The sequence below is a fragment of the Theileria parva genome, assembly GCF_000165365.1.
Source record: "Theileria parva strain Muguga chromosome 3 map unlocalized ctg_531, whole genome shotgun sequence".
NCBI classification, from domain to species: domain Eukaryota; phylum Apicomplexa; class Aconoidasida; order Piroplasmida; family Theileriidae; genus Theileria; species Theileria parva.
The window spans coordinates 295588-307500 of NW_876244.1; the positions used below are offsets into that span (position 1 = coordinate 295588).

General features: G+C 34.3%; 4 protein-coding genes across 4 annotated transcripts in view; 1 reads left to right on the plus strand and 3 right to left on the minus strand.

Moving 5' to 3' along the window:
* Positions 1-30: 30 nt before the first annotated feature.
* On the minus strand, positions 31-7582 carry TpMuguga_03g00763 (uncharacterized protein). Its single transcript, XM_757794.2, has one exon. The coding sequence runs from the start codon at positions 7535-7537 to the stop codon at positions 68-70; it is 7470 nt and encodes a 2489-aa protein (XP_762887.1). The 5' UTR covers positions 7538-7582; the 3' UTR covers positions 31-67.
* Positions 7583-7859: 277 nt separating this feature from the next.
* TpMuguga_03g00764 (uncharacterized protein) lies at positions 7860-9278 on the minus strand. The gene is made up of 7 exons (XM_757795.2): positions 8734-9278; positions 8610-8699; positions 8454-8542; positions 8308-8423; positions 8207-8275; positions 8075-8170; positions 7860-8041 (listed from the first exon to the last, which is right to left on the minus strand). The coding sequence occupies exons 1-7, from the start codon at positions 8916-8918 to the stop codon at positions 7925-7927; spliced, it is 762 nt and encodes a 253-aa protein (XP_762888.2). The 5' UTR covers positions 8919-9278; the 3' UTR covers positions 7860-7924.
* A 91-nt stretch (positions 9279-9369) lies between these two features.
* On the plus strand, positions 9370-10887 carry slc39a1 (ZIP Zinc transporter family protein). Its single transcript, XM_061305775.1, has 4 exons — positions 9370-9798; positions 9927-10097; positions 10134-10403; positions 10464-10887. The coding sequence occupies exons 1-4, from the start codon at positions 9630-9632 to the stop codon at positions 10865-10867; spliced, it is 1014 nt and encodes a 337-aa protein (XP_061160909.1). The 5' UTR covers positions 9370-9629; the 3' UTR covers positions 10868-10887.
* A 102-nt stretch (positions 10888-10989) lies between these two features.
* Positions 10990-11913, minus strand: part of TpMuguga_03g00766 (NUDIX domain protein) — a 1153-nt gene continuing 229 nt past the window's right edge. Inside the window, exons 1-4 of the mRNA XM_757797.2 lie at positions 11897-11913; positions 11629-11772; positions 11386-11523; positions 10990-11233 (exon numbers count right to left, since the gene is read on the minus strand). The exon at positions 11897-11913 is cut by the window's right edge and continues 229 nt beyond it. Of these exons, the coding sequence (XP_762890.2) occupies positions 11033-11233; positions 11386-11523; positions 11629-11772; positions 11897-11913 (500 nt within the window). The 3' untranslated portion in view covers positions 10990-11032. The remainder of the gene's footprint in view (positions 11234-11385; positions 11524-11628; positions 11773-11896) is intronic.

An 11913-nucleotide genomic window follows, 5' to 3' on the forward strand; every position in this document is an offset into this window, starting at 1 on the left:
AATTTAATGTATTTAATCAAATAGCAGGGCTAAATTTAAAGAAGATTAGTAAATTAATGATAAAATCTCAAGTATACAGTCGTAGTATGGAATCGAGGTTCAACAGGCTTGTTAAAAGTGTCGTAAAAAGTGTTCTATGTGTGTAGTTATACTGCTTTACGAATGATGGAACTTGCTCCAACTGGCGTGGATTTAAAAATTCCACTGAGTTTACTCTCGGTTGTGACGGTACTGAACCTCCGTTTGCTGTACATACCTTAGCCAATTTTTCAATTACTCTTCTAATTTCTTCCGGATTTTCCAACTTCAGCGCTGTTCCTGGGTTAAATACACTAACTTCAGGTGCATTTTCATTCAATCCAACCGCGTTTGGTAGACTCACTAGTGATAAAATATACTCTAGCAAAATCACACAGCAGTCCAAAGTTACAATCTTCAACGTCAGCATTCCGCTCAATCTCTCATCCAGCCCTAAAAATAGTTCACCAGCGTGATTGTATCCATTAAAAGTGTAAACTGGGTGAATGTCGTTTACTCCATTAACGTTATTAAATCCATTAATCTTATTCATTTGGTTAAAAGAGTCCAGATTACTTGTTAAAAATGAGCTAGTGGTGTAATTAACGTAGGTGGAGTAGTAGTGGAGGAATTTCAAAAACTGTTCTGAACACTTGAGCATTACTTGGAATAGTAGTTTAACCAGTTCTAACGCTCTCGTTTTAATTGGCACATGAGATGTGAAATTTAAATTCATTTCAAAAGCTCCCAGTTCGGGGAAGAACGTTTGTAGGCATAAAAGCACTGCAAGCCAGTTTAGGCTTGAGTCTAAATGACTTGAAAAAAGAGTTAGAAGACTTGGTACCAGCTTTGGCAATGAAGATGCTAGTGGAAACTTACAGTGTACATCTGCCAGTATTAATGAGAAGTTATCCTTGTATCTGTTAAGTGCTCTATAATCTGACAACAGCCATAAGAACGTTATCCTGTATACTCTTAGCAGACAACAAATGTAAACTGTTCCTTCATCCTGGTCATTATCACTCTGAGTTTGATCATCCAATTCCAATTTAGTATCTTGGTTTAATAGTGAACTTGTATGTGATAGCAATAGATCAGAATACTGATTTAGCCATGTGATGATAGCGTTCCTAGTCTTAATTGACGTAGTCGATAACAAATGCTCCAGGATGAACATGGTTGGTAGAAGTAACCCTGTGGTCGCTTTATTAGTGAATACTGATAAAAATGTACACTTGAGGAACATGTCAGAGAGATTTTCGTGTTCGTTAACCTTAATGCTGAACCAAAATGAGCTAAATTGGTGTAGTGTGCAGACACTGTGAAGCACGTGTAGTGTTCCCATTAAAAGCTCAGTGCAAAGGGTACATGGTGTGTTCAACAAACATTCATTACACAGGTAAAAGTTAACCATAAGCCTGTTCGTCACCAACTCTTTCAAATTCTCAACACTGATTTCTCCTACTAGTCCATATTCCAAAGTCCCTGTGTCAAACTCTACTTTATTAGCTTCAAATGTTCCTAATCCCCTAATTAGTGATGATAACAGCTTCAGTGCCTCTACTGTACAATTTGGGTTCTTCTTCTCCAATGAAAAGTATAAACTCTCAATGCATCTAAACCTATAATACTTCATATCTTCTTCCAAATTTTCTGAATCCATATCCGTATCCACCTGGTTCATGTTCTGAGATGAATCAAGTTCCATCCCATTCCTATAATCCACTTCAGCTCCATTATTCACTTTTACTGATTTATAACCTGTGAAAATATGTCCCAAAACTTCAATATCATGGTAAACTGGATAATTCCTTGTTGAATCCTCAAATAACATTTTCAAAATCGTGTTTTTATTACTCTGGTGTGATAAATGTGATATCAACATCCTCATTATCATATTATCTCCTTCCCTGACAAACTTATTCATGCTCCCAAAACTCCCACCACTTCTATTATGCATATTTTCAAATGAAGGACTATGTTTAACATTCTTATAAACACTGTCAAATGATGTTATGGTGATGAAGTAGTTTATCACGTTGTAAATCTTTGCCTTCAGAATCGGGTGGCTGTTATCAGTTTGCAACAAGTAGTTTACAAGCTGTATCAGGACGTTGACAACCACGTTAAAATCCTTATTTGCATATAATCTCTTCACTACACTCAGTTGTAACATGAACTTAATCTCATAATCTCGTTCACGACCCTCCATGTAGTCAAAAACAACGTCAAACTTTAGCATTTCCAGCCTTTCATACATCTTAAGCATCTTTTCAAACAGAAATGAAAATGCAATCATGTAACTGTTATACATCTCCACCAACGTCGAGTACTCTTCATAAACATCGTCTTCAGGTGAATTTTGCGATAGTAACCTAATCACCAAATTGTTGTTGTGAATTGGGTAAGAATTGATATTCCAAACCCTCTTCAAACTCTTACTATCAAATTTCCCTATGCGATCAACCAGATTTTCATACAAAACTGTCTCATATTCACAGAAGTTATCAATCACGTTGTGTACCAAACCTGTGTAATCCAAATCTACTCGCTCCAATAAACTTAATATTTCCACATTCTCCTTTTGGTCTTGTTCCATTGTTCTTTCATTACTTCCGTAATCCTCCAAACTTTCGTAATCCTTTAAACTTCCGTAATTATCCAATAAACCATGTTTAACATTCTCTCCGTATGAAAAACTCGTATCTCGCTCTGGATTTGTGGTGTGTATTTTATTCAAAACACTCGAGTATGTAGTTACAATCTCCACCATATACGCCAGTTTATAGTACTGTATGACGTTGTAGTTGTAGTTATTTCTTTCAAATTTGATGTTGTTTGTATCCTCAAATATTGATGACCAGGTCAGCAGTAATAGTTTGGAGTAATGCGTTTTGGAAACCAGGTTTAGTATGATTGAGAGCATATACACCTTGTGCCAGCTGTTTTCCTCCCAATCCTGTCTGCATGCCTTCACCATATTCAAAAAGAGTCTATCATCAACCACCTTAAGTTGTATTTCTGGGTTTAGGGAAAAGAAGTACGTCACCATGGCCTTGAATGTACACGTGTTCATCTGTCTGAGGTTTGAAAATGAAGAAATCTGGTCAAAATCCACGTGAACTAACCTTCTCAGCTTGTTATACAGCATTAAATCTTCCGTTTCCATATCAACATCATTGATCACATAGTAAAATTCCCTGTCTCTAGAATCCCCAAAGTTGCCAGTGCTGTACAAATCAAAAGTCGCCTTATTCAAATAACACTTGAACCTTGTGAGCAACTTATTGTTCAAATAAAGACTACAATTCCTATTCACAAACTGGAGTAAAATGTACAAGGTCTTGATCCTCAACTCAGTATCTCTTGTAGACAAGTTTCCCACGAAATCACACTTCAAATCCGGTGAATAAGCTGATAAAGCATCCAGAAACGCCTCGTGTGCCATCAATAGTGACAGTGGCCTCTGATTAAAATCCACGTTATGACATACATCACAGCCTGATCTCTTCTGAATACTCTTAACCTGATATCTTACATCGCCATTACCCTGTAGAAGTTGTATTTTATTCAAAAACCATGTGAACTTTTTGGTGCTTCTCTTCTCTACATTTTTATGTACTAGTTGGTCTTGTCCACATGTAGAATTACAGTTTGGACACTTATTTTCCAGGTTAAACTTTGAAATTTTGTGCAGTGACATCACTATGAAATCCCTTTTAAACACGTTACATACTAAAGATACTGCTGTTGTCAACTTAGCCTCTGTTGCACACTTTACTAGCAAATAGGTCACTGAGCTTCCCGGGAGTAAAATCTGTTCATACAAATACTGAGTTGCTTTCGACTTATTTAACAGCCCCAGAGGTCCTTTGGAAACTATTAGCATGAAGTTGAACACGTTGTCTAGCATTGCGTAATAATCTAGTTCAGGGTAATTTGTAACTTCACTCAGCGTATCAATCACTAGCGTATACTGACCGTGACTTCTCTTAGTCCCACTTTCAAGTGAACCTCGCTTTCCGAACATCTTCTTATCTCCCTTGTATGTATTTGAAATCACAGTATCCAACATCAAAAGAGTGTATTTTATCAACTCAAACAAATAATCGTAATCCTCGTATATTGAGTACCTATCCTGAAAGGGCAAGTATAGTGTCAGAGCTGTAAGGCAGTACATCAAATTGGATAACTCATAGTAGTTAAGCGTCCTACTAAGTGTACTTGAAGGTTCTTGGAGTAATTGTGTTAGTTTAACCAATGACAGTTTACAGGATTTATGGTCTGTTACATGTACTGATGCTATGCTCCTCAATAAACTTCCAACCAAAAGCTCAGTCCCATCTATGTACGGATTTGAAAGTATACTAAAGAGTACATCCAAATACGTATGATTTCCAAACTTTACATTTAGTCTATTTTCCGTCTCAACTCCTTTCATCATCTTCTTACCCTTATTATTATTATTTTCACCACTCAAATCATCACTTTTACCTTTTACTAACTGCATTCTGAGGTTTAAGTCTGAGCTTGACAACAGTGGGTCTAGTGTTACTACCAGCTTAAAAATCAGTGAGGATACTTCAACTAGTCCAAATGGAATTGATGTTCCCAATCCCAGGTTACTCAAAGCTTTCTTTACCTCCTTTGTTGTGTTTACTAGTGGAAACGTGTATAACCTTCTAGAGTACATTCTATGTTCACTCTTAATCCCTTTATAAATATCTTCCTCCTCCTGTTTTAAACCCTTAATTCTATAATTTTCAACATCCTTCAAGTAATCATCTTTATACTTGACTGTATTAGAGCCAACTAGATATTTTGATGGGTTTAGGGAACTAGGGTTATGTGGTGATTTAAAATAATCCTTCAGATAAGCTGTGGTATCCTCGAAGGTAGGAGAGTAAACTGAACTCATATTTTCATTTGGTACTGTTGTGTTAATCTTTAGAGTTGCTTCTGCACTTTCTATTCGATCATCTCTTGCTATTATCTGCTGATATATAAGATCATATAGCAGATCGAAATCCCCTCTGTTTAAACTCCTCAGCTGGGTTACCACTCTCTGTAGAAGATACGGAAACTGCATATCAGTACAAAACCCAGAATTCAGAAAGGTTACAAGTTGGTCTGAAACCTTTGGAAAACCTGCTAAGAACACTGAAAACTCCAAGAGAACGATCATCAGTTTAGGATAAGTCTCCACAAAGATGTTTCTGTTATTACATGCCGATGAAACCAGCTCTAATAGTGCACTGTTCCTATCATGCCAGCTAAAGCCTCTGTTTGGAAATAATAACAAGTGGTCCAAATCCTTAGAATTCAAAGTTATCATATCCTTACTACTGGGATTATCTGATTTATATAGGTGCTCATGCTGAGATTTGTAATATATCTTATTATAGGGATTAAAATTTTGGGTCAAAGTTTGGAATGGTATCTGACTCTGTACTTGACCAGGTAGTAAGTTAGGATATCCTCTGAAATCCATCGGTTTATTATCTGTCAGGGATGATTTCACTATGAAGTAATCATAGTTATAATTTGCGTTATTATGTGTGAACAGGAGTGAAGTTCTGTCTGGGATTAGGCACTTGTAAGACTCAACTATGCTCTGGTACACCTTAAACAGAAATTCTGAGTCTCTTTCAGTATAAATCTTTGAAAATAGCTGCAGCAAATTTATCAAAGTAGTTCCAGGCTCTCTAAAAATCGCTGCGTTAATCTCATCTTCAACCACTTGTCTTGATAACTCCTCCAATTTACGTTTACACATGATTTCGTAGTTTATCAGGTCATACCAAGTCTTACTCAGGCCTTCGCCCTGTTTGAAAAGATTAGAGAATAGAAACTTCAACAACTTTGTATACACTGGTAGGTATCCTATATCAAACTTTTCCTTGTTTTCAAGAAATTGCTCATATACTTTAAGAAATATCCGTAGCACGTTACTGCTGAGGCCTTCCAGTATCTTCTCCTTATCCTTAAAATATACTCCGTAAAGTACAAAATCAATCACCAACTCAACATCTGAGTACAATTCTCTAGTTTCCTCAAGATCCTTCAACTTCTTTGAATCAAATCTTTCAAATTTAAGCTTGTCCTCAACTTCCTCAGCTTTAGGGTCACCGGCCTTCATATTTGAACCCACTTTAAAATCGGGTGTAGTTTCTGTTTTCAAATTATTCTGATCAAGAGAACCTCTATAGAACAAGGGATGAGGATCTTTTTTGAAGATTTTGAGAGTGCTTTCATCGAAATAGGACATGTTAAGGTTCTGGTCTATTCTCTTAATATTTGTATTCACCATGATCATGAGTAAGTTACACAATTTCCACGTCAACTTGTTATCTGTGAGCTTATCAAAATCCCTTGTTGTTATCCAAACCATGACTGACCTGGGTGATTTAGGATAAAATGCACTAATATCATCCCCTGTATAGTTTTCAAACAGCATCAAAAGACTATTTCCAAACTCTGGGAAGTTAAACATCCTCGTGAAGTCAAATACGTGAGGCAAAAATGAAACCAAATACTTCAAATCACTTTCCATTGGTGAGAAAACCGTATAATATGATGACAATAACTCAAACAGAGTATTCAAGTATAATGAATTATGCTTAAACACAAGGTCGTAGTCCAGTTTATCACGGCTAATAGGATCTCTACTAATACTGAGATGGTACTCTGGTGCATTTCCTGATTTATACTCATAAAATCTGTTTGTTTCATCAATTGTGGACAGAAGTAATATGAACAAGTTCCTAACTAAGCCTCTATCGGTCAGGTTTTTTAAAATATCAATGGCTTCTGGAAACACTTCGTCTGGCTCAAACTTATCGTCCGTCAAATATTCTCCATTATTTACAAAGTAGAATAGTGATATGATACTCCTGAGTTGGAATAGTGTTTGTCTGAAGAGCATGTTCTCTATTATTGTAAACTCTGGCATGTGCTGACTGTCGTTAACTCCATAGTAGAACAACCCTTCGTACAACAACTCACAGCATAGAAACTGATCCACATTACATATTTTACTGAAATCCTCAATCTTATCCAGATTTTCAAGCAAATCCTTGAACCTTGAGCTTACATATTGTGTAAGCTGCTCTTTAGTAACATATAATCTTCTTTTGGGTACTAGTCTTGGCCTGTGAAAATCACTTTTAGTCATACAATCAACTATTGCTGTTTTTAAGGTGGACAAATTAGTCTTTAAATTAACATCTTTGCTTGGATCACACAAATCCTCAAAGTCCTCATCTTCAGATTCCGTCAACTCATCGTCGGATTCATTCTCCTTCAATACACTAGAATCATCCTTTACTAAATGTTTTGGTAAACATTTGTTCCAGAATTTATGGAAAAATCCGAGTTTATAACTTCCATCCCGTGATTTACTCCTTGGCCCTTTTCTTTTTGAAAATTTCCTCAAATGCTTCAAACATGAGTAAACCAGTTCATAATTTCCGTTACACCACTGAAGAGCGTTTTCATCTAGGGTAATGGCAGTATCCATATCCTAGAAGATGCGAGGGCACCTGTTTCCAAAAACCTAGAGAATTAACGGTGGCGTTGTGTAAAATAAAATGAACATTATATAAATTTTACAATTTTTAAACTCCGAGAAATTATGAAAAAGATTTACATGAACTTTCCTAATACACTGTTGTTTGTGAATCTATGATAAATAATCTGCGATAAGGTACACAATTAAATCATACTAAGTTAAAAAATAAAAACAAGGTTATAAACTGCATATAATTAAAATTATTCCATATATTCACTAAATTTAACCAGAATTTGCCTATACTCCCCACCCGAACATATATAACACATAACATGGAGGTATTATATTTTATTTACCATTGTAAAGAAGCTATATTTGCATTAAAATTTATTACGCTTAAGATTTTGAGTACAAATGTATCAAGGGCATTGGAACACTCTTGATAATCTTTTTAATATTTTCTTTAGAAATAATAACATGAGCTTCACAACCGATTGGTGTATATACAGTTACCTATAATCTTAGTTAACCTTTACTTAAACTTACTCCTACTAGTATCATTACACATCCTGGCATCATTTCATTTACATAAGAATCTATATCTTCTCTATACAGAATTCCTGTGATTTTATCACATTGGTCCTAGAAATTGGTTATATATGGTGATACATAACTTACAGTGAGTATGATTAGAATGTTAGGCTCCAAAATGACAAATGAATCAATCATTACAACAAGACAATCCGTCTATGACATAACTATATTGGTGTTAAAATTACCTTGAATGCTCTTTTAGTTTGTGTTTTAATTAATTTATCTATATTGTACTTTCTGGATAGAAAATCTCCAAATTGCTCACAATAATCATAATCAATATACATACTCACATCAACATCTAAATATAATAATGTGCTTGAATTCTTACCTTCAGGGGATATTAAGCTAATTCCATTAATCCAACATTCTGCTTTGTATGCCTCTAAATTTTCCTTTTCAGTAGCGGAATCTTCAAATCTATTGGAAATATGAAGTTACAATTGGTAAAGTGGAGAAAATAAGTACAACTGTGTATATAAATTACTGTTCCTCGATGTAGTAATATTGTCCTATTGATCCTGCTGGGCCTAGTAATTGGCCTGAGATATTTGGAGAAGAATCACCGGCAGAAGAACTAAAACATATATGTGTGAATAGTGTTTAAATACCTTGAAAGTTTAGAAACTGGTGTAAAGACTGTATCTTCCTGTACTTTAACCTTTTTATACCCAAAATTATTGTACTCTGGTTGAGAACACCTCTTGAATGGTTGGTTTGGATCCAAGCAGCTTAAAATTGGTAGTATTTCTGAGAAAATTGAATCATCTAATTCATCTTCCATCTCCTGACCCATATTTGACCAAACAGAAAAACGCTAGGGTTACTTTTACAACAAATTTCATTAAAATTTTGAATTTATAAGGATAAAATAAGGATAACAACAATTTAAGCTATTAGTGTGTAGCATCATTTAAAACAACATCATACTAAAATTTTTATAAAATTACATCGAGGGAATATTTTATTTAATTGCCCTCATTTAAAAACAATTTTAAACATTTACAAAACACATAAAACAAATTATAAAATAATTAAAGTGATTCAGCTAGAAGTGGTGGAAGATAAAATTAGGAACAATTAACACTCAAAATGAGTATTTAACACATAAATACAACTAGAAATAACATAAACTAATCAAAGATTTATACTAAAATGCTATTGTAAACATTGGTATTAAGCTATATAATGCAGAAAATATGTGACTAAAAAGTGAGTAAAATAATGGATCAAGTTGTATTTTAAACATATGATCACTATGAAAAAATTTTTTAAAATCATTCAAATGTGTTATATTATGGTTTATATTTGTTTTAATGCCATATTTTCAAATGGATGGGGTCATGGCAGTATCTACTGTGGACTTTAATCCTAATTTAGTTAAAAATACATATTATTTGTCAATTACAATATTTAAAATTAATTATTCTATTTTAAATTAATTTTATAATATTTTAGTTGTTTTATCGCATCTTTGATCTCCTATAGTACTTGTTTTAAAATAAAGATGAATATTATCGTGTCAAAGTTTCTTGCTAGTACTTGTTTGTTTGGCTCTGCCATACTTGGTTGTTTCATTCCTTCAATTATACGAAAAACTATAAAAAATGAAGGTTCCGAACCCCAAACTTCTAAAAAAGAAGGAATCATGTGTCTCTGTAATTGCCTTGCCGCAGGTAATTCTCACACCACCTCAATTACATAGCTATTTATTATAGTTATAAACCCATATTATATAGTTATAAACCCATATTATATAGTTATAAAATTATATAGTTATATTGTGTTGATGGGATTGACTTAGGTTTTATAATGGGTATGACGTTTTTGCATATGTTTCCAGAGACTGCTGAGCAATGTTCTTCGAGTGGACTGTTCATAAAGATTAAGGAAAATAAGTTAAATTTAACATTTGTCATAATGCTTTCGTCATTTTCAATCATGTTGTTTTTAGAGCGTGTTTTATCCTTTGGAAGTTAGTTTATCCCATTATCCATCAATGTATATTTAGGGACACCTTGTTGTTCTGTGTTTAATGATTGTAAGGATAACACAAAGTGTTGTGTACCAATTGATGAGGAATCGCTTGTTAATTGTGGAATTAAAACTGAGGAGGCCATTATTAACCAGTCAGACCACGCCATTAAACCTTGTCCTTCTCCCAGATATAAACATAAACATAATCAAATCCTTGCAACTATCAAAAATCTTCTCTGTCCCATCTGTGACTGTAATGGACTCTGCATTACACTTGCACTCTTCTTACATTCAGTTTTCGAAGGTAATTTTAAATTAACCTACTACAATAGTTTATAATATGTATAATATAATGTTGGTTTAGGACTGGTTGTTGGACTTGAGGATCATGATGTTCATATGTGGTTGATTACTGTGGCTATAGTATTGCATAAGTGGGCTGCTGGCATGGCGTTAGCTTCATTTTTAGTTGGTAACACTAAGACTACTACGTATGCCATGTTTGCTATTTTTTGTCTGGGGTCTCCTCTTGGTGTTCTAATTGGTTCACTCATTTTGGACTCTAACCTGAAGGTAATCGCAGTTTTAAACGCTATCGCTCTTGGTACTCTTGTTTATGTCGGATTTGAGATTATCGTCCATGAACTTTTCTGTGAAATCAAGTGTAAGAGAACTGCTCTCTACAAGTGGATCTCCTTCATGCTCGGCATCACGCTCATCTTCTCAACTCTAATCCTGGAATTTTTCTTATCAAATCATGATCACTAATATAAAGTATTCCCGTGTTATTCTGTACTCACTATATACTATATACTTACTACTCAGTACTCAGTACATACTATATACTATACTACATACTCAGTACTCATTACAAAATACAAACTTTATGATTATATTTTAATTTGGTGTGATTGAAATTTATTTTACATGTGGTTATAGTTTGGCTTCATTGAGTTGTGCCATTTTACCTTGGCTGATAAACGATTTGACAAATTCGAGTATTTTGGGGCATGATTTAGTGTGTGGTGAATTCTTCATTAAATCATCCACCTCTGACAACGGAACCTTCTTTATATACAGTACCTCACCCTTCTGAGGCGTTAACTCCTCCGCCGTACCATTAAACAATGCGACCTAACAATCGTTCTAGTTTAATAGATATAAGGGGTTATTCTAGTTGAATAGATATAAGGGGTTATTCTAGTTGAATAGATATAAGAGTTTAGTCATGAGTTGAGTTATTATTAAATAGTTGTATAATTGTATAAAGAGGAATAAGTTGATACAAAGACTTTGTAATGACATTTGACTTGATCATCATCTCTGGGGAAATAACCGACTTCAATTAGATTATCTTCCTGTAAAGGTAATCCACATTCCTCATACACCTCTCTTATTGCATTTTCCATATATGTTTCGCCAACCTATTAATTATTAGTTAATATTGATAGGAAAATTGGTAAGTTAAGTTTGATAACGAAATTGTTAAGTTAAGTTTGATAGGAAAATTGGTGAGTAAGGTTAGATACCGAAACGACACCGCCGAAGGCTAAGTCTACAAAACCGGGGCAGTATTCTTTGGCAAGATCTCGAATATGATAGAATAAGTGTGGATCATCGGGATTTGATAAAATTACAACGGAGGATATACGATGCCACTCATTATACAATCTCTAAAAACACATTTTCTCTCCATTTGGACAAAATAATCCCTTTACATCAACAAACTAACTAATATAATATATTTGTATAATAAAATATGATATGTGGGAGTTGATTGGTTGTATTGTTGGATACCATTTCTTTTCTGGTAC